This window comes from Sapajus apella, unplaced genomic scaffold, assembly GCF_009761245.1.
Source record: "Sapajus apella isolate SASKATOON/1434 unplaced genomic scaffold, GSC_monkey_1.0 scaffold20, whole genome shotgun sequence".
Classification (NCBI taxonomy): domain Eukaryota; kingdom Metazoa; phylum Chordata; class Mammalia; order Primates; family Cebidae; genus Sapajus; species Sapajus apella.
In genome coordinates this window covers 25,611,253-25,636,113 of record NW_022436960.1, presented here as the reverse complement: position 1 = coordinate 25,636,113, position 24,861 = coordinate 25,611,253, and the positions used below count along the sequence as shown (strand labels likewise).

General features: G+C 45.8%; 1 protein-coding gene across 4 annotated transcripts in view; it reads right to left on the bottom strand.

The window, feature by feature from the left end:
- Positions 1–24,861, bottom strand: part of POMT2 (protein O-mannosyltransferase 2) — a 44,978-nt gene that overhangs the window by 14,215 nt on the left and 5,902 nt on the right. For 2 of the 4 annotated variants that reach the window (XM_032287746.1, XM_032287749.1), the window contains exons 2-10: positions 22,129–22,213; positions 17,216–17,320; positions 15,557–15,665; positions 13,723–13,831; positions 12,004–12,163; positions 10,238–10,344; positions 9,481–9,563; positions 6,626–6,735; positions 2,044–2,110 (exon numbers count right to left, since the gene is read on the bottom strand). In XM_032287746.1, the coding sequence (XP_032143637.1) occupies positions 2,044–2,110; positions 6,626–6,735; positions 9,481–9,563; positions 10,238–10,344; positions 12,004–12,163; positions 13,723–13,831; positions 15,557–15,665; positions 17,216–17,320; positions 22,129–22,213 (935 nt within the window). The other 2 variants (XM_032287747.1, XM_032287750.1) reach the window with 2 other exon arrangements.

Below are 24,861 nucleotides of genomic sequence, written 5' to 3'. Positions count from 1 at the left end.
TGAGGCAGGAAAATCGCTTGAACCCAGAAGGCAGAGGTTGCAGTGAGCTGAGATCACACCACTGTACTCCAGCCTGGGTGACAGAGCAAGACTCTTTCTCAAAAAAAAAAAAAAAAGAAAAACTCCTTTGATGGATAGTAAATGGGTTTCATGCTGTAAGGGGGGGGGGGTGGGGGAAAGGAGTGGAAATGGAAACAGACAAGGCTACAAATGAGTGTGGCCGGGCTGCATATTCCAGGCTGGAATGTGGCCTAGTCACTGAAGCCCCCAGTGGAGCTTAAGCTCGGAAGCTAAATAATAAGACTTTAGTAGTAATAATAGTAGTCTTCTAAAAAATAATTCCATACAAATGACCACTTGCCCAACTCTCCTCAAAATCAAATAAATCCTGACAATTTTGCCAGCAATTATCTTGTCTCTGGCAATAAACTTGCTAAATGTGAGGTGAAGAAAGTGATGAAATGATTAAAGGACCACTTCTGTATCATCTTGAGGTCAAGACCAATCAGGATCTCCAAAGGTGATGACATGGAAAAGGAGCTGGCAGTAATCACAGCAACACAGAATGGATCCTTGAAAATTTCAGTCCCAAGCAGTGAGACACCAACACACTATAAATAGATCAAGGTCAAGAAAGATAAATTTGCCATTGCAAATCACTGGCTCTTGAGAGAATCAGAGAACTCAACTTCAGAGATGCCCGTTTCCATGCTGCCCGTTAGAGTCTCTTAAAAGCATCAGTTCGCAAGATGACAAATCAAGTAAGTCAATAGGGAGGGAAGTTTTATTTCATATGCATTTGGTGGGGAGGGGCATTTATAGCCTTCAAGAACATAAAGACCCTAGAATATGAAACTCCCACAAAATCCTTTATCACTTTGATGAAATGCAACTCATCTTAACTCAGAAGTCACAATGGAATAAGAGACTAGGATTATTCAAAGACTTGGTTCATGACCACGACAAAAGCAAAACTGGTCTTCCCTCAGAATTCATCATTGTGAGAGAACACTCACATCTGGCCTGCTGAATCAATCAATACGCATTATAAAGCTGTAACAACAGACTCTGCCCAATGGTTTGTGCAGAGTTGTAATTTATCCTACTAAGGGGCAGAATGCAGAGAGTGATTGTATACACCACGTTTCTAGCCTACACAGCATTAAGAGGAGGTGGATTTAGGTGAGCAGCCGCCCACTTCATGAAGGCCCAGAGCAGCTGAGCGGGGACAGGCTAAGTCAGGTGGGATTTGCTGAGGAGTCAGAGATACCTGTGGCACAGAACCATCAGCAGTGACTCCAGGCTCGAAAAGTGAGTGGAGAATGCCCTCTCTTCTCTTCTCAGCTGCAGCAGAGGCACAACCTGCAGGTAGCTAGCTGTCTGACCAAATACAGGAAGATCTGGCTCTAGCTCTTGCTCATGTCATAAAGCCCTGAGAGTCTGATAGGTGTGCTTCAGAGGTACTTCACCCAGGCCAGTTAGGAGCAGATCAGCAGGCACTGAGTGACGTCCCAGGAATCAGCCTAGACAAACTCCAGTCACAGGGCCAGGAGGCCCTCAGGTCTCACGCTGACTGACTCAGGCCAGGGCTAAGCAGTGGGCAGCACTCTGTCTTATCAAGACAACTTGAGCTGCACCACATGCTAGGGTGTGCAAGTTTGCAATGTTTGGTGTGCTCTATGTCAGAAATGAGAGCAGCCGCCAAGTGCCCTTAGCTGGGGCCACTCACCAGCCCCTGGTGGCATGCTAAGGTAACCTCTTCCTGGATTAAATCTGGACTCTGCTATCTGTCTTCAAAATGACAGCTCTAAGAGCAAGCTCTTACCTCTTTTGCTCAATGCTTATCCCCTATGCCTACAACAGTGCTTGGAACACAGTAGATGCTTAATAAATAATAATTGAAGGGATAATTGAGATAAGTAAAGGTGTCAAAGATGCTTAGGAAAGCCCATCTCAGGATCATTCTTTTGCAGGCATGAGAAATCTTAAGGAAGGCTCAGAGGGAGTAACAACACAAGAAGCATCAGTCTCTGACCACATTACCTGAGTTTGTGTTATGTTTCTTGATAATCCACAGGTTGTTGTAGTCCTTGTGCAGATAGGTGGTAACCTGTGTGGGGAGTGAGGGTGGAGGAAAGAGGAGGCAGGAGGGAGGATACCATCACTATCAGCACAGCTGGCCAAGGACAATCAACAGCAAACGAACATTGCTTAAGCCAATTTCAGAATCCCCAGCCACCAACCCGAGGGGCCACGTTTCCCAATGGGGCTCAGACGTAGCACTGGTGAGTAAGATTCTCTCCTTCCTTTTGCATTTAGAGGCAGAAGGCTCTTGTCCCACAACAGCCTTTTTGTCTCTTTGTCTCTTTCTGCATCTTGTCCTAAAAGTTCCAGCCTTTTAGAGGGAGGAACCACAAGGCTTTATATAACCGACTCCAGCACAACAGGATGAGGATTTAAGGGCATTTTAAAAGTAATTCAGGCTGGGCATAGTGGCTCATGCCTGTAATCCCAGCACTTTGGGAAACCAAGGTGGGCAGATCACCTGAGGTCAGGAGTTCAAGACCAGCCTGGCCAACATGGTGAAACCCTGTCTCTACTAAAAATACAAAAATTAGCTGGGTGTGGTGCACGCCTGTAATCCGAGCTACTTGGGAGGCTGAGGCAGGAGAATCACTTGAACCCAGGAGGCAGAGGTTGCAGTGAGCCGGGATTGCACCACTGCACTCCAGCCTGGTCAACAGAGCAAGACTCCATCTTGGGGAAAAAAAAAAGTAATTAAGATCATCCCTCAAACTTGCTAAATCAAAAATCCATGCTAGCATATTTTCTGTAATGTGGCCAAATGAAACTAAAAAGCTCTACCAGTATCCTGTCCTAGTATTTAACTCACATTTTATACAAAAAAATCTGGAAACAGTATGACTGTCTAGTAACAGAGAAATAGTTAACATGATAGATAGTATGTCCCTGGGATAGAATACTATACAGCCACAAAAAAATGTTTCAGAGCATTTTTTTAGCAACACAGGAAAAGGCTCATGACACGCTGATGCTGAAAATGGCTACCATTTATTACCAGGCACTGTTCTAAGCATTGGGCAAGTCATTTATCCATTATTACGGCCCTGTGCCGTAAGTACTGTGGTTATCCCCACATTACCTACAAGGAAACTGAAGTTAAGTAATCTGCTCAAGGTCACACAGATTATGAGTTGGGGAGACAGGATTCAAACCAGGGCAGCTAAATCAATGCTCCCAGGATAGTGACTATATACCTCCAATTACGCCAGTTATGTAAAACAAGTAAAGAACTCTTACAAATGAGTTTTTATAACCCCAATTGGACAAAACGTGACCAATTTATAGTCATATGCCACATAATGACATTTCGGTCAACAATAAACTGCATATATGATGGTCGTCCCATAAGATTATAATACCCTATTTTTACTATATCATCTCTATGTCTAGACATGTTTAAGTTAATACAAATACTTATTACTGTGTTCCACTGTGTTCCAACTGCCTGCAGGTATTCAGTACAGTGACACGCTATCCAGGTTTGTAATCTAGGAGCAATCAGCTACACCGGGTAGCTTAGGTATGTAGTAGGCTGTACCACCTAGATTTGTGTAAGTACATGCTATGATGTTCACCCAACAATCAGTCACCTAATGACACATTTCCCAGAAGAAATCCCCCGATGCATGACTGTACTTAGAAAGAGATTTAGAATTTGCATTTAGGGAAATAATTATTTTGCATGTATTACGGCTGCTTCTTTTGAGTGGTATTTGCTTTGTTTCTCAGGAAAAAAACATTAGGGATAATGGTATTAAGAATATACAAGAAGCTAAAAATTTTTGGTGCTTGTAAAGAAATTAAAATTCAGTCCACATTCCTGAGAAAAAGCTTGACATCATCCACCCAGCCTGGATTTCCTCAAGAAAATTAAGGTTCTGGGATGCTCATGTGTGAACTCTGTGTAGATGTGTGTAGGAGAGTGGTTTTTGTGTGCCTGTTTTACAAGAGCAATTATGATTAAAATTCCTACAAGAAAAATTATTTATCATGAGTACAGTCCATGACCCCTTTTCCCATTGAAATGTTTGTTTTGACAATGGAGATTTTTATACTGTGAGATTTCCTAAGAACACAGGTATCCAATTATAGCAGAATGTCACACATTAAAACATTCAGATAAACACTCATCTTCTGGGATCCCATGCAGCTTTTGTTTGCTTTTTTTCTACTTTTCTACATTTTCCAATTTTATAAATGCTATGCTTTAAAAACATTTTAAAATAGAGACCTAGACATGTTAACAAGACATTAAACTGCAGGGCAGGGAGGGCCACTGGAAATTATTTAGTCCAATCCCCTCAATTTACAGATGAGGAACAGGCTGAAAGGCTAAGTGATCTGGTCAATGACAAAGCCAGACACCTTTGTCCCTTGGCCCAATGCACTTTCCCTCTACCACCGTTTCACACCTCCAAGCGTGGGCCCTAAGTACATATCACTAGCTTAACAGAGCCTTTTGGAACTTGGGCCTTTCCCTCCCTTTGCACACAGTGTAGATATTCCTGGTCACCACGTCTGTAACTGCACTGTCTTCTACATGACACCTGCAGCAATCTATCACCACATAACACAGCATAGCTAGCTGTCTCTGCCCTGGGTGTACATGACTTAGAATCATCTGGAGGGCTTAAAACTAAACCAAAAATGCATAATGCATGGGTCTCACCCTAGATCAATTCAATCATCATCTCTGCAGTGGAGTCCCAGCATCACAATTTTTAAAAATTTCTCCATTGATTCTAAGTGCAGCCAGGACTGAAAACCACTGGGCCAGACATGAATGGAGAATTAAGGATAAGAAACTGACACTAAAATCCAATACCCTGTAATACGGTTTGGCTCTGTGTCCTCACCCAGTTCTCAGCTTATAGCTCCCATAATTCCTACGTGTTGTGGGAGGGACCCGGAGAGGGATGACTGAATCATGGGGCTGGGTCTTTCCCGTGCTGTTCTCATGACAGTGAATGGGTCTACGAGATCTGATGGTTTTATTTTATTTGTTGTTGTGTTTTTTGTTTTTTTGAGACAGAGTCTCGCTCTTTCGCCCAGGCTGGAGTACAGTGGCGCAATCTCAGATCACTGTAACCTCCCTCCACCTCCCTGGTTAAAATGATTCCCCTGCCTCAGTATCCCAAGTAGCTGGGATTACAGGTGCATGCCACCACGCCTGGCTAATTTTTCATATTTTTAGTAGGGGAGAGGTTTTACCATGTTGGCCAGGCTGGTCTCAAACTCCTGACCTCAAGTGATCCACCCACCTCGGCCTCCCAAAGTGCTGTGATTGTAGGCATGAGCCACCACACCCAGCCAGAGATCTGATGGTTTTAAAAATGGGATTTTCTCTGCACAAGCTCTCTATTTGCCTGCTGCCATCCACATAAGGTGTGACTTGCTCCTCCCTGCCTTCCACCATGGTTGTGAAGCCTCCCCAGCCATGTGGAACTGTAAGTCCAATTAAACCTCTTTCTTTTGTAAATTGCCCAGTCTTGGGTATGTCTTTATCAGCAGCATGCAAACGAACTAATACACCCTGGATCACTTTCTAGCAACTAAAAGGGAAATAAAGCATTTGGAGAGGCACAACTTTCTGCAAAGTAAAAATCTTTGCACAGTAAATACCCCATGTTTTTTGCCTCTGTTCACTGTCCTTTGTCATAATTATTGCCTCCAAACTGGTTCCTTGTGAGCTATCACATTCCCACTAAAGTTACCCTTACTAAACTAGAGATCTAATCATAATCATAATTTTCATTGCCTCCCTAATGTCTATGGAGCAAAGTCAAATCTACTATAACACAGGCTTCTCTCCAATATGGCCCCACCAACCTCTTCAGAATCCTGCTTCTCCCTCTCAGGCACCATCCACTGCAGACACAGAAATCTCCTTAACATAGACACAGTGTTATTCACTCATTCAGATGATACTCACATGGCTAATATCTCATGAGCACTTAACATTATTATCTCATTTAATCCTCAAAACTGCCCTATGATGGAGAGAGGTACTACTTATTTTCCCCAACTTAAAGAAGAGGATACTGAAGCACAAGATGAACTTGTCCAAAGTCACACTCTATATGAAGCATGTTTCACACCCAGGTCATCTAGTCTGGTCCCCAGGTCTGTGTTCATAACTACCACACGAGTATTAACTCATCACCCACTCCATAGCGGGCGCTGTGTTAGCACTTGAGCCTTCCAGGAGCTGGCAATCAAGTAGCAAAGAGACGGCAGGAAGTAAGCACTCACAGTTCAATATGAGAAGGCTACCATGGAGGCATGTGGACGATGCCACCAAGCCTCTCATCCAAAGGGCACCCCACCCCATACCACAGAGAGGTGGGGTGCAGTGGTCACTGAAGAACACCTACGCTGACGCCCAGAGAAGCTGGGTTAGCCCGAGGAAAGAGAAGCATGCAGGGCTGGGAAAAATGTTTCAAGCAGGGGGGACAGGATGAGCAAAGGACGGGAGGCAAGAAAGTGAAGTGTCATGGCGAACAGCGTTGCTACAGTACCGGCGCACAAAAGGCTCACCAACCTGCTGCTGGCGGGCGCCAATGCCCTCAGGGTAGAGGTGCCTATGCGAGTGCAGATAGCCGATGGCCATCTGGAGGTTCTTCACAGTGATCTCAGAGCCGTAGGCCAGGTCTGGGAGGAAGGGAGACAGAAGAGGGGTAAGTGGGCACAGTGCTGGAGGCTGCCCCAGCCTGTGAGGAGCTCGGAAGCTGCAGGGCTCACTAACCCTCTAGGACACTCCTGTGGGCCCCAGACTGAAGCCCAGCTGCCTTCTCACTCCCATGGAGCTGACTCAAGACAGTTCACCACAGGGACCCACTTACGCCTTCCCCTCCCTCCTGAGGACTTCAGAAGAAGTTGGCGTTAACACTGTCATTATCAAAGCACCATGTGTAACAGCAAAAGATTAAAAACAACTTGTACTTCTCAAGGTCTCTACATGTATTTAATGGAATAAAGAAGGAAGAAGCATTTTCTGTTTTCACCTGGAATGTTCTCCATGATATAACATTTTGATAAACCATGTTTTTCACTTACATCCTTTTGTGCCTTTTGAATCTAGTACCATGTAAAACAACTGTTCAATGGTGTTTTGTTTTTACTCGGAATTAAAAAACAAAAAAACACAGAGAAAACCACTTCCCAAGAGCATCCCCTCCTCCCATAGGCCCTGGGTTATTGAGAACCCTCTTTTCCTTAATACTGTTTTCCAGTCCTCTGTAATGACCTGCTCTCTTTTTCTTTGTTCATTCAGTGGATCAGCAGAATGCATTGATTACATGGCGGATCCAAACATGGAGGAGGCCTGCCTGTGGCCCTGGAAGAGCCCTGTCTACAAGGAAGATGGCTTCACACACTGACAAGTACAGGACAATGGGCAACTGCCCCACAAAGGCGTGACACTGTGTGACACGGTGGGAGTGATGGGAACTCAGAACAGAACAAATTCTCTCCCAGGGAGTAAAGAGAGGACAGCTTGATGGAAGAGATGACAGTTGAGCCAGGCCTTTAAATAGTGAGCAGGCATTTGCTGAACTCCACAGCTGTGTTCTTCTGAGTTCTCAGGCAGGCCAACCTCTGCAGCCCTGCACATGGCTGACCACCTTCGTTTCTTGAAATGCTCTCTGTTCCCACTTCTCAACCGCATCCTCCCTCAAGGACCACTCTTCTGTAGCCTCCTCCCCTACTTCTTCCTCCTCTTGCATTTCCCACTGACCTGACCTCAGCCCTATTCTTCTCCTCTTCCTACAGTTTCCTTACAAATCACAGCTACTGTAACAGCACGAATCACCCTTTTACTCGGTTGATTCCTCCTCTGAAAGCATCAGCCGCAAGCCCACTGGCCCCATGGCACCCATTTCCCCAAGCAGCTCACTGTCAATCCCTCTAGTGTGGAATTCAGTATCTGCCCTTCCAACCCAACTTCTTCTCCTGCTTCCCTATTTCTCATTCTTCCCAGTCCACTGCATTTTAGGCACTGTGCAAAGCCCTGGAAAGACTAATGAGTAAGATGCAGTCTCTGCCTCCAGGAAGCAATCACCTGCACTCAAGTCCTTCGTGACACATTTCTTCTTCTCTGTGCCTAGATCTCCCTTGCATATGCCTATCTGCCTTACCCCTGTGGCTGCCCTGCCATGCCCTGCTCAAGTCCCTGCAATAGCTTCCCAGAGGGCTTCTCCTCTCTCCAATCCTGTCCCCTCCCTAGCCAGCCGCGACTCTCTCACCCATGTCATCTACGGCACAGCCTTTCTGGCCTCCTGCCTGCTCAAAGACCTCCACTAGGTCTCCACGCCCTGTTTATGGAAGCCAAATACCTCACCCAGACACCTCAAACCCTCATAGTCTGGACCCAACCCAACTTTTCACATTTATCTTCCAGTAGTTTTCTGCATATAACCTGTGCCTTGAGTTTTGCTCTGTCCTCAGCTTTGATCATGTCATCCCTCCTGCCTGAGATGCCCTCTCCTCTATCTGCTGAAAGCCACCCATCCTTCTAGGGCTTGACTCCAAGGCAACCCACGTCATGTACCTCTGATGCCCTCAACCGCCCAGCAGCCATGCTCTTTCACGCCTGTCGATCCCCAGAGCTGTACTCCCTCTTTATGTACTGAATGCCTCCAGTTACACCGTGCAGACCTCCTCTACACCAGGCTCCATCTCTGGAGGGTGAGCACGTGCTCCACTACCATCTGGAATAGGTGAATGGGTATGACACTCAGAAAGTGATGCAGGAAACTGACAACTGGCTCTGAAGGGCCTGGTGCTGTCACCAGATTCTCTCTGAGTGACCTTCCCACAGAGCTGGCTTGGAGAGCCACAAAGGAGAAGTCATTCTTTAGGGTCAGAGAACTTGCCGCTCAGGATGTCTTCCTTTCCACTGTCCTGATTCACTCTTGAGTATTTTTTTTTTTTTATTTTTTTTAGAGAAAGGGTCTTGCTATGTTGCCCAGGCTGGAGTGCAGTGACTATTTACAGGCGCAATCCCACTACTGATGAGCACAGGAGTTTTAACCTGCTTTGTTTCTGGCCTGGGCTGGTTCACCCCTCCTTAGGCAACCTGGTGGTCCCCTATTCCCGGGAGGTCACCATACTGATGCCAAACTTACTGCAGACACACAATGGGCATAGCACACTACAGCCCAGACCTCCTGGACTCAAGAGATCCTCCAGCCTCAGCCTCCCGAGTAGCTGGGACCACAGGCATGCGCCACCATGCCTGGCATTCTCAACTATTTTCACCAGATCCAACTGGGTCTTTCTCCCACTGTGCCATCCATCATAGGCTAAAACAACCCAAGCCATCATGTTTGTCTTTTCCAATTCAACTCCCAGGAAGCCCCTCTGCCTCCTACCTTCATAAAGCCCAGAGACACTCACGTTCAGGGATGGAAGCATTGTGCAGGTTGTTTCCTGAAAGCCGGGCCTGGAAGGCAGAACTGAAGAAACCATCACCAGGGCCACTGCGGGGAGAGGAAGAGCAAAAGAGAGCCAGGCTAAAGGAGTGAAAATGTGATTTCCCAGGAGTGCTGGGAAGAGCTCTGCTCAGTTAGTTTAAGGGAAGTAGAATCAGATCATGGAACAGAGGTGGATGACAGAGTTGAAGAAATTGGGGTCCAAATCCCAACTCAGCCACTTACTAGCTGTGTGACCTTGGGCAAGATAATCTTGTTTAGCCTTAGCTCCTCATAAACTAGAGATTTAAAGAAACCAAGAGAAGTTGCAAGTGATTATGATTAAATTAGATAATGTATATAAAACGCGGAACCCGGTTCCTGATTCTCAGGAGCTGCTCGTTAAGTGGGAGCTGCTGCTGCTGGCGTTAGTTATTGTCGCCCTCACTCCTACTGCACGCAGTAATGCTGCCTATCCCTCCTAAGCACAAGGGACTCTATTTGGGAATAAGGGACAATTTGGCCAGAAGGAAAATAGCTTCTTCCTTCAGGTTAGAGTGCTGGCCTTTCTGAGCCCTTAGCATACCCAAAGGATAGAACATAGAGGGAAAGAAACAGGAAAAGGCCCCTGGGTCCCTCTTCTGTCATTTTAACCACAGACCCAGAACATCACCCGGCCCCTCCACAGGCTCAGGGGCAAAAGGGAAACCAGAAGCAAGACGCTGCAAAGGCTCTGTCCATACCTTTTACTCAGCACCATGAAGTGAACAGCAAAGGTGGCCGTGTAGAGAGCCAGGGGCAGCACGATGAGGCACAGGACGCGAGCAGTCACGTGTTTTCCCACGGTCACCTGCAAACAGAGGCCAGCATGGGGTGGTAGGTATGTGAGACCTCATTATTCCTTATGCACTATGCATGCATTATATGTAGTTTTTAATGTGTAAGACATAATCATAAAAAATGGCCAAAGGAGAGAAGAGTATGTGGAAACCTAAACCTTTCTGTGACACCCACCACCCAAGCACTACACAAGATAAACACGGGCCAGCCCTCTGCTGCCTCTCCAGGCTCTGCACCCAGGACCCCAGGCTGTCACTGTGCCAAGGACAAGGCAGTGCCTACGTCTGGAACATAGCTGCTCACCAGTCCCCTCCATGTTCCAGGGACACTGATCTCCTTCTGCTTTCCCAGTGCTTCCTCTACTGTCCCAGCACAACCCATCACATGGCTAACAGCTCCTTATCTTAACTTCAGGTCTCAGCTTCCTCCCAGAGGCCTTCCTGGATTGCTTGGGACTGGCCTAGTGCCATCCTCTGTGTTACCCCAGCACTCCTGGCTGACTTTAACTGCCACCTTCCTTATTTCTCTCTCTTCAGTAACCCCAGAGGGTAGGGACCATATTACATTCATCTGTATATTCCAGCACCTCAAACACAGAGTAGATGGCCATTACATATTTTCTGAGTGAATGAATAACTTGTTAGGAGTTAGATCGGAGGTGATGGAGCAGCACCACAGCAGAGTGACGGCCTGGGGCCAATCTAACCTGGGTGTGATTTCCAGATATAGCTCTCATTCCCCGATGGCCTTGGGGAAGTCATTACCTCTGTAGGTCTTGATTTCCTCATTTGAAAATCAGGTTAATAATTCCCCACCTCATAGAAATATTATGAGGGGTAAATTAGATCATGGAAGTAAAGCATTTTGCTTAGTGCCTGGCATAGAATCAGCCCTTAAATAATAAACCATAAGGCCCATATTGGCCTCCAAATACGGAGACTGTGCGTCAGGAAATGAAAATTGTGAGTTCAGGCCGGGAATGGTGGCTCCCACCTGTAATCCCAGCACTTTGGGAGGCCAAGGCAGGCAGATCATGTGAGGTCAGGAGTTCGAGACCAACCTGGTCAACATGGTAAAACTCCATCTCTACTAAAAATACAAAAATTGCCGGGCGCGGTGGCTCAAGCCTGTAATCCCAGCACTGTGGGAGGCCGAGGCGGGTGGATCACGAGGTCAACAGATCGAGACCATCCTGGTCAACACGGTGAAACCCCATCTCTACTAAAAATACAAAAAATTAGCTGGGCATGGTGGCGCGTGCCTGTAATCCCAGCTACTCAGGAGGCTGAGGCAGGAGAATTGCCTGAACCCAGGAGGCGGAGGTGGCGGTGAGCCGAGATTGCGCCATTGCACTCCAGCCTGGGTAACATGAGTGAAACTCCGTCTCAAAAAAAAAAAAAAAAAAAAAAAAAAGGAAAGGCATTACAAAACAAATGCCAAAAGAGGCTTCCAAGAATGTGAGTCCATCCTCTCCCTTGAACCCTCTCCAGTCCTTAGCCAGGCCTACTCCCTAATGTTCTGCTGTCTGTGGAGGGTGGGGGTCCAGCCCACCTGGGGCCAGATCACCGCCAACCCTGCCACCTGCAGCAGAGACAGAGAAGGCCACGGGCTCCTACTCAGCAATATCAGGGAGCAAAAACATTTCTAAAGCAAACACTTGGGTGCTCACCAAGGAAAGACTGAGGTCTCCGAACAGGTACCAAAGATCTGCAATGGTGTTCAGCCCCACTTGAAGGATGATAAAGAGGCCAACAAACTTGACCCCTAAAGCACCAGCAAGACTAACGCCAGTCAGGCTGAGCCAGAACCACCAGAGGGCAGAGAAGGGCCTGAAAATCAACAAGACAGAGTTCAATTTGGCAGCGGGAACCAAACTCAAACGCAAGCGCAAGCGCAGCAGGGGACAGGACAGTTCTCAGACTCAGAGAGACTGTGTTGGGCCCTGTCTTGGGGGCTCTTAGCTTCAAGAGACCATGGTGTGGCTCCATGGAGGAGGTGATCTGTGAAACCCCTGGAATGGCAGGTAAACCACAGTCGGAGTGAGCCCGCTATTTTTCTGGGGAGAGTGTCCACGGTGCTCCTGGCTAAGTACAGGGCTCAGGGTAAGCAGGGACTCCTTCTTCACTAGTGAAGGGTCAGAAAGGAGTAAAAGGAGAATCCTGAGGTGCCCCTGGACTCAGGCAGCCCTCTCCTTTGTGTCACCTCTGCCCTGTCCTGAGTGCTTACTATGTGTCAGGCACCATTCCAAGTACAATATGTATATTAACTCTTCTAACTGCCACTACAGCCCCCAGTGGATCCTGTGTCACTAGGTCCTCTTTTTGCACAGGAGGAAATCAAGATGCAGAGAGGTGGAGTAATACAGCTAGCCGGCAGTGGGGCACAGTTTTAACCCAGGCAGTTGGGTCAAGGTTAGTGCTCTTAACCATTTTGCTATTCATATAGCACCTAGTACTCTGCACTGTGATTCTCTGGCTCTCTGGCTACCTCCTCTACCAGAGTGAATCTTCCTTAACAGCCAACCCCAACGGAGCTCTGTACCTCCAGCTCCCAGCACAGTACCTGGCTCAAAGTATGTACTCAAGAAATGGTAGATGGAAGTGGATGTGGCATAAGTAGAACACCCAAAGTCAGAGTGGGCTGAGAGTCACTGATCAGGTTTGATTAGCATAATGGAGCTTAATGAGCCTGGCTGTGCCAAGTTAACTTCCAGAAAAGCCTACGAGGGGCCAACTCTTTTGGTTTGAGTAGAATGAATGACTTATTCTACTTTCTCAGAAGTAAAAGGATGATCTGGAAAAGACTATTCTAGAAGCAGACTGGACCCTCCAGGTCAGCTTTAGAATTGACCAGGACCTGGAAAATTTCCTCTTGGCTGGTATGGGCCATTCAAGTCAATCTTTATATACACTATTTCCATCATTAGGTCAGGACTGGATATAACCACTCAGGGCAGGCAGCGTCTACCCTGGTGCCCTCCCTTCCAGGACAGAGTATGTGAAGGATAAGACTGTCCCAGGATCTCCTAACCAGCACTGGTTACAAGAGGTGGGTGGGGAAAGCACTAGGACCCCTCCATGATATCCCCAAACCCCTACCCAATTGTACTACATTGTAAACATGATAATACTACTACTCTTGAAAAAAGACAACTGACATTTTCTCAGTCTTGAATATGGCAAAAATAAAATCATCTGTAGAAAACCTTTTAAAATCTATTTTTATGATCTAAAACAACAATCGAAGTTAAAAAAACAAACAAAAAGTATGCTTGCCTTAAACTCAGTTTCAAGACAAGTCTCTGGGCACCCACCCTGGCCCTGGCCATTACAGAAACTTTGGAGCTGCACAGCTTCCCACCCTCCCCTCCAGGGATGGTGTTTCTGACCTGTCCGCGCAGGAGTTGTACTTGACCATGCTCAGCATGGCAGCCATGATGAAGAACATCAGGATGGGGTCAAGGAGAATGTATTGGGACAGAGTGAGGCATCCCGTGTCTGAAAAACATGAGCTCACTGGTGAAAAAGTGAGGTAAGAGAGGGGCCCCCTAAAACCAAACACCCCAGCAGTAGGAAACAGTTCCTCTTGCCACTTAACTGAATATAAGCACTTGGCAGTGAGGACTAGAGTCATCACTCAGTCTTCAGGGAGGTGGAAGCCATAGCTCTGGGAGACATCAAAGCCCAGTGACAAGAAGCAGTATCTCACACTGCCTCTAGGCCCTCAACCCAAGAGAGGACCATGTCATTCATCCACCCCAAGCCACCCTGAGACGAGGTCTCTTCCACATTTCCACCATCAAAAAGGGAGTCCTGCCACCCTGCGTATGTCACCGCAAACTATCTAAACCTATGACAGAATCTTATTTTATATGAAGTCTCTCTTGGGGGTTGATTCTCCAGACAGATGGCAGAGTGATTTTCTTTTCTAACTCAAATCCTTAAATCTCATTATGTCATGCCCTTGCTTAAACCCTCCAATGTCTTCCAATCTCACTCAGGGTAAAAAGACCTCATGATACCTGCCAGAGTCTGCACGGTCTCCCTCCCCATCCAACCTCATCTCCCAACGCCCTCTGCCTCACTCACTCTGCCCTCGCCATGCCAGCCTCCTTGCTGGGATTTGAACCCACAGCCCTCCACACGACAACTGCAGCACGCGTGCTTCCCCGGGCTGAATGTTCTTCCCTCACGTCTCTGCAGGGCTTGATCCTTTGTCTCAGTCAGCTCTCCACTCAAAGCTCCCCTCTCAGAAGCTCCTCCCTGACTACCCTGTCTAAGACAGTACTGATCTCCATTATTCCATCTCTTACCCTGCTTTACTTCCTACACTGCACTTGTGGCTTAGGACCTCACATTACAGATGTTTTTATTCATTTACTTGCTTATTTACTGTCTGCCCCACGATGGGGTAAGCTTAATGAGACCAGAGTGCCTCATTGGTGTATCCTCTGAGACCAAGAAAAGTGCCTGGGAGCAGGGGAGGTGCTTGAGAAATAACTGTTGAATAAAAAGTGAACAAAGGACTAAATGAATGAATAACTGAAGATGGAAATTCAAGACACAAGGAAAAAGCCACCAGTCCTCTGTAGAGAAAGCCAATAATCTTGCAATCTATCTGTCAAAACAAAGCAACATATCTGTCAAAGCGAACCCCTAAAGTATCCATTTAAATTGATCTAGACTTCTTTAAATATTAAGTTCCACGAGGTCATGAATTCACTTCCTTAAGAACAAAGCTAGCAACAGGATCAACTTCTAGGATGAACTCTCATTTATCCATGTGAGGATTATTACCCAAGCTCCCATTTTGCTATCTCTTACCACCCAGCTACTTCTGGGACATTTGCCTTTGTATTCAGTTGAAATTAGGAATGCAAACTAATCTTAAGAGAAGCAAAATTAGAATTATAAGCTTCCTTCAAACACACACATACTCATGTACAAATCTCTTATTACCCATTCCAAACTCAAACGTGAATAACTTGGGATTACTCACACTGATTCTCCCCTCCAATAATACACAGCCTTGTTATATATAACCATTGATATACATTAAGTCTTACCAGTGAATAAAATGAGATTTGTAGTACATTTTACCCAATCCTAAAATTAATTAAGAACTGGACCCACAGATAGGGCCCTTGAATGTACCGATTTTCACCTACACTCATAGAGTGGCAGCCATTTTCCAAAAGCCATGGTATGGCTAAGACAACTTACCAAAGGTGAGGAGGGCAGCGGTGAGCAGTGCCGCCGAGAGGGACTTGGACAGATCCAGTACAGTGAGGTAGGCAAAGGGGACCAGCCAGGAACCGAGGAATGCACAGAGCTGTGGGAGGAAGACAGAAGCTGTCAAATAACAACCTGAGCTGGGCAGCAGGGACCTACTGGACTCAGAACACCTAACGTTTAAGACAGGGGACCTGATGAAGGCATGACTTTGGTGACCTAAAGTCACCTAGGGTATCTATAACTAAGAAAACAGTACTGTAACAGTGAAGAGTCAAATCAAGCAATATGGATGTTCGCATTAAGCAGCAACTTGTGCACTGACAGGACATCAGCAAAGTTCAGCCAGGAAGGTGTGGCAGGAGAGAAGGAGAAAAGCGACCAAGTAGCTACACACCAGGAATAGAGAGAAGGGAAGAAAATGAGTGTTATTAACACACAGATAGTAATTCATAGCCATTAGCTCCCATTACAAAACTCTCTCAACTTGTGGGTGCAAGTTGAGAAAGACCCCTCTGAAGATATTTCAGAGAATTCTAAGGAACTCCTAGTTCTTTTCTTCAGTTACACCAGAAACCAGCTTTAATCTGCACAATGTACATATTTTGATTTTGGAAAAAGGGATTGCTTGATACTTCAGTACCTGGATGCCTGTTTGGTTTTTTTGTTTTTTTAAGCTGCTGGCCCTCTTCCATCCCCTACCTGTCCATCAAAATAAACGGACAAGCCAGGAGAATGGGAAATTCTCACATTTGGTTGTCACATCCAATTATGTATGCTACGTGGTGTTCAAAAGTTATTAGGAAGACAAGAGAATCACCTCAGAACATAATTTGAGGGTAGGATACACTCCTTGTTTAATAGACCAGGATATGGCCATGCAAATCAACTAATGACAAGGCCAAATGAGCACATAGCCATTTATCTAAAATGCTGGAAAATCCTCAAGGAAAGGGGCTAGTAAATGCAAACTTCTCTGAGAGGTCCACACTGCAGGTTAGCTTCTGCTGGCTTCATTCAGCTACACGTTCAGGGTTCCCGAAGAGTTGGGTGTTTAGGCTCTGCCATGCTCCATCAAGGCTGGTGCTGTGAATCAGGACACAGAGGGACTGGAGCAGACATTTGGCCTCCCTTAAAATAAGGCTGGAAAACTCTTTCTGTGTGCCTGAAATTTCATGGGGAAAGACACAGGGGCTTAGTGACAGGGTGTGGGATGCCAAAATCTTCAGAAAAGGGTCTGAGATGTAGGCAAGACTCCAGCAGCTGTGGCTGTGAGAGGAGGAGCAGGCAGTGTGCTAGTGCCCAGAAGCACCACTGGAGCTGCAGGAGACTCCTGACTGCCCGGCTTCCAGGCCGCTCTCCAACCTCAGGTCTGACAGCACACCGGGGCAGGCAGGGCAGCAGGTGACGGTGTGTGCTTGCTCCTATCTATGTCATCTCTGAATTATTTGCGGCCTCCTCTTCCCTTCTTCCTCACCTCAGTTCTAAATACCTAGACCACAGGGGAGGATCTGATCATCCTCCCCTCTCCTCACCACCCAAAGCCCCTTTATTTACACCTGCCACCACTCCAGGGCTGCTAACTACAACACTTCTGATTTAGTGTGGCCCTAGGGTTCCGTCAGTCCATATCAAGTCAGGAAGCCTTACTCCTCTCATTCCCATGTAGCTGTGATGCTCATATTTATCCCCAGGCTTCTGGAACAAAAAGGTACCATCATATCCACTCAGGTAGCCAGCAAGACCTATCAGCATCTGAGGAGAGAAGAACAAACAAAAAAATGAGAAGCCTTTGGGAGAAGATTCCTCTGTCCTCTGAACTTCCCTCCAGCTGCACCCACAGACTTTGGCTTCCCTTGACAACCATCCACAGAAAAAGCTGCCGATGTGACATTTTCTCCTGCAGCTGCCACAGAGCAAAGAATCTTTTGTCTACAGAGTTCACTGCTTCAAACAAATCCTCTCTTGTATTATGGCCGAGTTCTGGGAACAGCGGGGCCTATACACTTAGGAAGGAAAAAGAGCTCCAATTTGAAGGGCAGAGTCAGTAAGGGGCGCTCTTATTCCCCTTTCTTTCAGATGGCTTAAAATGAAACACGGCAGCTCTTGGGTCATGGGCAGGGGCTGGTTCCTGGGAAACTGGCCTTTTGAAAGGCAAGTGAGGTTCCAAGTTACGATGAGGGAGAAAAGGGACCAAGGAGCTACACACCAGGAATAGAGACAAGGGAAGAAAATTGGAAAGAGGAATGTAAAGACAGATGCATTTGCCAGGAGGGGAGGAGAAAAACTGCCAAAGGCCAGAGGCTGATTTCTCCTATTCCTAATATTCCAAAGGAGAGCAACCTTGGTGCCTCCCAAACCAGAACAAATCAACTATAAACTGAGACTGTGAGTCATCAATCCGTCAAAACCTTTGAGAATATCAGCCGTTTCTTTTGTGTATTTCCTTGGCCATCAACCTTGTAAAATTCTATTTTTCACACAAGCCACCAGAGGCAGCTGAAGTATAAAAACTGTCAGCAAATGCCAACCATCTGGGACAGCCCCGGGTTGCTCCAGCCTGACCCCCGGGCTCTGGCAGGCTGTGTGGAGCTGGGAATACACTGGCTGTGTGGGGAAAGTCCCTCCTAGCTACACTTGAGGGACTTGGATTTGGACCACTAACCAACCCACTTTTTTCTCTATGTAGTTCTAAACAAAGCCACTTTCTACAGTTCCAGGTCAAGATATAGAAGCCAAAATTTGGCAGTAAAAGACTACAAAGACTTGTTTTTAAAAAGGAATGGGGGAACCCCAGGGTCCAGATGAACTAAAGATGCCAAGTGGCAATGAAATGAATCCCTCTTCCCACCTGGGATCTTGGAGGACAAGCTTGCCTGGTGCTGGTCATACATTTCCAGGCTGCTTGGCTGGTCTGGAGTGAAGAAATGCACAGATATCTTAGATCTCGGTACCCTACCTTCCAGCTCTCTGATCACGAACAATACTTAGTATCACTGAGCTATAGGTCATAAAAACTTCCTCACAGGGGGTGTGAGGGTTACAGGTGATGCAATTAAGTGAACACCTAACGCTACACCAAGCACTTAGCAGACCCTCAAAGTTCAGTTCTCTCAGTTCCCTTAAGGTTAAAAGTAGCCCCAAGTTAATTTCTTAATTAAACAACTCTTTCAAATCAATAGAAAAAAATGAATAACTTATCAGAAGAAATGGCAAATTCATAGAAAACAAAATACAAATTGGCTAACAAACACATGAAAAAATGTTTGACCTAATTCATAAAACCACGCAAAGGAAAACATACTTTAAAAACTTTGTCAATTGGAGACATCATTTTTTACTCCCCAATTGACAAAGTTTTTAAAGTATGATCATACCAGTGCTGGCAATGATGTGGGGAAGAAAGCATGGTCATACACTATTGGTGAGAGTATATATTATTATTTTTGCAGAAAAACTTACCAATAACACACACGATTTTAAATGTGCATATTCTTTGATTCTTTTAGTTTGACTGCTGGGAGTTTTTCAGATATACCTGCACAACTATGCAACGATAAATGTACAAGGATGCTCACTGCAATACCTTTTGTAATGGCTAAAAACTAGAAATAACATACATGCGGCCCACCAACTGAAGAGGGGTGAAATACTTAGGGCACATCTATGTAACAGAATGACACACGGCCATGAAAAAGAATGAAGCACATCTTTATGTGCAAATGTGGAAAGAAGATAGATCATGTTTCAAATATGAGTTGCTAAACCATTGTAGTCTTATCCCATTTGAGTTTTTAAAAAGGATTGTGTGTATACATACCGTGTTGTTCACATGTACATATATAAAAACAGACATACTTGTATTTGCATAAAAAAATTCCTAGAGGAATATAAGAAACTATTGACAAAGATGACCGTGGTTACCTCTGAGGACTAGAAATGTGGTGGCGGAGGCTTCTGACCTTGTACTTCCTTCCGTGCTGACCATATTTTCTACTATGCGCAGGCTTTTTTATTTTATAAGTTCCTGTTGGACTGGAGCCACCAGGTTACCAGGGCTGGGGGCCAATGTGAAGTGGCAGGTCTCGGCCTTAGTAGCGAAGGAGAAAACTTCCTGCTTGCCACTGGGAGGGGCTTTTGATTCCTTGACTGGCTTCGCCTCAGAACCTGCAGAAGCTACGATGCCCACTCACAGGTTTCCAGTTTGCTCATCACCCTCTTTCAACCAGACAGAACACAGAACCATCAGGAGATGAATTAGGGGTGCAGATGGGCCGCACTCCCTGGGAGCAGCCTTAGAAGCCTCACACTTCTCCCTTCACACAGGCAACTGGATGTGAAGAAGGCAAGGCTTAGGTAAATTATTATTATTTTGCTCTGTCACCCAGGCTGGAGTGCACTGGCACAATCTTGGCTCACTGCAGCCTCTACCTCCCAGGTTCAAGCCATTCTCCTGCCTCAGCCTCCCAAGTAATTGGGACTACAGACACATACCACCACGCCTGGCTAATTTTTGTGTTTTTACTAGAGTCGGGGTGTCACCATGTTGGCCAGGCTGGTCTCAAACTCCTGACCTCAGGTGATCCACCCATCTCAGCCTTCCAAAGTGCTGCGATTACAGGCGTGAGCCACTGTGCCCAACCTAAGGCTTAGGTAAATTAAACCAATCAGCCAGTCCTGTGCACATGTCCACATGCGCTGAGCACTGAGAAATTCCAAAAAAGAAGGGGCAGTCCCCAGTGGAAAGACTGGGCTGGGTTTCCCATGAAAAATCTTCATCAGAGGTCTGGTTCACAGGCTAACTCCATGCAAATACTCAACACATTCTGTTGCTTAATTCTATGGTAGTAACAGATGGAGTCTGAGGAGTGAGCCAAGGCAAGTTTGCAAGGAAATGTGGTATCATGATTAAGACAGCAGGCTCTACGCCAGTCTCAACCTTGAGTCTGCCACTTACGAGCTTGCCTCCCTATGGCAAACTACTAACCTTGCTTCAGTTCCCCATCTGTAAAATGGGGATGCAACAATACCTACTTTATAAGGTTGTTCTGAGGCTTACAAGAGATACTGACTCTAAAGTGACTAGAACAGACTCAATGTTTTTAATCGCTTTTCTTTTTATTGTCGTTATAGTATAAAATAGATAGGAAGAGGCATAACGCCTTCTACACTTTTCCTGGGCTCAGAGCCAATTCTGAAATAGGCTACCTGTTCTACCTCCCTCTCCACCCCTCCCCGCTGTAGGGCCCCCTGCTCTCATGTTTCCTTAAGCCCACCCATAGGTGATTTTCCTGATCTTTGATAAAAGACTACTAGCACTGCCTCCTCCTGCCTTCCCTGCTCCCACCTTTATCCCCAAGTACCACATGCTCCAAGATCACTCCCCACTTCATCACAGGAAAATTCCTGTCCCCTTGGTGCCCAAGATCTAAGTCTCCAGTTAGGAAACAAAGCTTGAGTGAATTCCAGGGCTAATCCAACAGCCTTCTCAGAGGTTTTCGCTTTTAAAAGAGTAAAATGAGGCTGGCGCAGTGGCTGACACCTGTAATCCCAGCAGTTTGGGAGGCCGAGGCAGGTGGATCACCTGAGGTCAGGAGCTTGAGACCAGCCTGGCCAACATGGTGAAACCCCGTCTCCACTAAAAATGCAAAAATTAGCCAGGCATGTGGGTAAGGGCCTGTAATCCCAGCTACTTGGGAGGCTGAGGCAGGAGCATCACTTGAACCTGGGAGGTGGAAGTTGCAGTGAGCCAAGATCATGCCATTGCACTCCAGCCTGGGTGGCAAGAGCGAAACTGGTCCCAAACCAACAAACAAAAAAGAGTAAATGGGTGGAATTTCTAATGGTAAAACATGTGAAAGAAACAAATCAAACAATGTGCATCCTGGGCATGGAAAGGGAGAAAAAAGTCAGCCCATGTAGCCATCAGCCCCCTCAGCTATTTCTGCTTCATGCAATGTATTCCTATCTCTTTTTTAAAACTGAGACAAATTCACTAACATCCACCATTTTAAAGTGTGCAATGGGTGGTTTTAAATATATTCACAAGATTGTGCAATCATTACCACTATCTAATTCCATAACATGTCATCACCCCAAGAAGAATCCCCCTACCCATTTGCAGTCATGGCCTCCCCTGAGATCCTAGCAGCCACTAATCTACTTAGCGTCTCTGTGGATTTGTCAGGTCTAGATAGTCCATATAAGTGGGATCATAGGGTATGTAACCTTTTGTGTCTGGCTTCTTCCATTTAGCATAATGTTTTCCAGGTTCATCTGCGTTGCAGCACGTATCAGAACTTCATCCCTTTTTAAGGCCCAATATTACCCACCTTATGGCTGTGCCACATTTGATCCCTCCCTCAGCTGATGGATCCTCTATCCATTTCCGAGCCCAGAGGACTCTTAAAAAACACCAAAGATTTTCCATGAAAGTAGCTGGTCTGAAATGTCAGAAAATTCTTTCTGCAAGTCCCAGAATTAAATCCAAAATCAAGATGTGGCTCCCACCCTCAGGACTGATCCTCCAGGACCAGAGAGCTGCTGTTCACCACACTGCTCACCTTTCCCAGAGGCGGGTGCACATCAAAGAAAAACGTGCGGTTGATATAGTAACTTCCCATTTTTCCAAAGTGAGTCTCATCCCAACTAAAGGAAACACAGAAAGGGAAACAAGAATTGTAAAATTATCATAAAATCCAAATGGCCTTAATAAAGCATGGTTAAAATTAAAGGCTATGCATTTCAAATAATTAATGAAAACGTTTAGATTTTTTTTTTTTTTTTTAAGAAAAGCTTTTGACACAACTGATTTGAAGAAGACAGACATCAATCTGGCCACTGGTCTTCATTCAGATAGATGAGAAAGGTGAGCAAGTAGTCACCAGCTAGTTACCTACCAATTGAGTTAAATACGCGTATACTTACTCTGTATCTTGAGTTTCTATTTATCTTAAAAGGACAAAAAGTTTTCCCATAATATGGAAAGGCTTGTAGTAAGAGTTTTCTTCTTATCCCCAAGCAGCTAGTGTAAACACTGCAATATCTTTTGCAATGACTAAAAATTGGCTAGTGTAAACAAAAATTTAAATTAAAAAAAAATTCTTCCAAGTCTGTTAACTTCTAGGACAGCATTTGCTATTAGAAGGTCCATTACTACATTGTTGAGCTACTGGTCAGAGTTGAGACTATCAACCATGATTGTCACAGGGGTCTCAGCGACCCTGTGACAAGTAACCTGCTGATTATGATCTGGCTGATCTTATACTAACTAGTATATAAAAACTGAGGGTTTTCTTACTAAGTTAAAACCATATCTAAAACCTATCCTCATTGCTTAAGTTATTTGCAAGTAAATAAGCAATTTGAATAAATAAGCTTTCAAACACAATGCAAAGTCCTCTTTTATACAATCACATACAACTTTCTACACCACACACGAGGGCTTTAGGAAGGCAGCCAAGTCGCCCAGCAGAGCCTGGCCATTTCTATTCATTATTTTCTCCCTGTAGCTCCAAAGAAGGGTTACTTTCCAGTAGTCACCCATCCCCAGGTCATGAGCAGTCATTATTGACCAACTACATAATGGCCAAAATATGCTTTACCCAAAAATCTAGGTTCTTTTTATATCTTACTCGGCAGGTACAAGATGAGGCAGAAAAATAAGTCTATTTCTGCATCTGCTAAACACACTGCTTGACATGCAGTGAGGACACTGGCATGGTAAGGTCAAAGAGAAAAATAACTTCAAAGCAATATAACAAAATTGATTTGTAGAGTGGTCCAGTCCTGGCTCCACCACTAACTAAAGGCACAATCTGGCAAAAGTCACTCATTCTATTCCTCTTATCTCATCTACAAAATGAAGACAATACCTGCCCACCTCCCAGGGAAGTCTTAGGGCTCACCTCAGATAACACATGTGAAAGAATTCTGTAGACTATAAATTACCATACCTGAGGGACCCTATTTAAACTGTCCTGACATTTGTGGTTAGTTTTTAAAACTGTTTGGGAACATACTAACAAAAGGGTTCCAGTTTTTTGTTTTTTTGAGACAGAGTTCGCTCTTGTTGCCCGGGCTGGAGTGCAGTGATGCAATCTCAGCTCACTACAACCTCCACCTCCCGGATTCAAGCGATTCTCCTGCCTCAGCCTCCCAAGTCACTGGGACTACAGGCGCATGCCACCACACCTGTTGTGTACTTTTAGTAGTGACAGGGTTTTATCATGTTGGCCAGGCTGGTCTCACACTCCCGACCTCAGGTGATCCACCTGCCTTGGCCTTCCAAAGCGCTGGGATTACAGGGGTGAACCACAGCACCCGGCCTGGGCTCAAGATTTTCACTTCGAAAGTTTCCCAGGTAAAGCCAGTTGTGTCATTCGTATTTCCTCCAGGCTTTTATTGCTTGTGTTAGGAGAGACAGTCCTCCATGGCTCCCTTGTGCTCCCCCAGGCCTTGCAGGGTATGCCAAGAATGCAATGTCCTGATCCGTCTTTCCAGAGGTTATTTCTAAGGGCTATGTTTGCCATGAACGTAACCCTTAGGGAAGAGTTAGTGCCTCCCTCTGAGACAGAGGGCTTCTTGCTTACTGCTTGCTATAAAACAGCAGATTCCCAAGATTAATATTACTCAGCTGTGATGCAACCTACTGCCTGTGCAAGCATTCATCCAGTCCCACTGCACCACCTGGGACTTAGGGGGCAAAGGAAACTGATGCCAACATGCTGATGCCCATCTCACTTGCTGTGCCATGAGAAATAAAGTCCTCTGTCTCTGACCCAAGACTTTGTCTTCTGTCGGCATGCAAAAAACAGTAACAGGCTAATTTATTAGCTTATAAATAGGCTAAGATAAAATCTCAGCCCCTGACAGTGTGGGGACAAGCATAGGATGAGGAGAGACATAGTCTTCCGGAAGAGAAAGAATGAGGGCCTCCACAAGCTGGCAATGGGGGTAGTGAGAGTCCCCCACTGTCCCACCTATTAGAGAAGCTGATGGCAAGAGGCAGGATTGAAACAAGCCATTGAATGTCACCTCAGTTATTGCCCTGTCCTCTGAGCAAGAGGAGGAAGAGGTGTGATCATGACAATGGCAGCAAGCCCAGCAGCCCCTGCTGAAAGGCAATATGGATGTGGCTGCTGAATCAAGCAGTCTCCAATGCTTCCACAAATGATGTGGCAATAGGACCCTGCTATATAAGATAGAACTCTGAGTTAAATGAAAACACTGAAAGATCCTTGGGTGAGCTGTGTACTCAAGCCAAAAGTAAATATAAATATGCCTTGCTTTCTGGC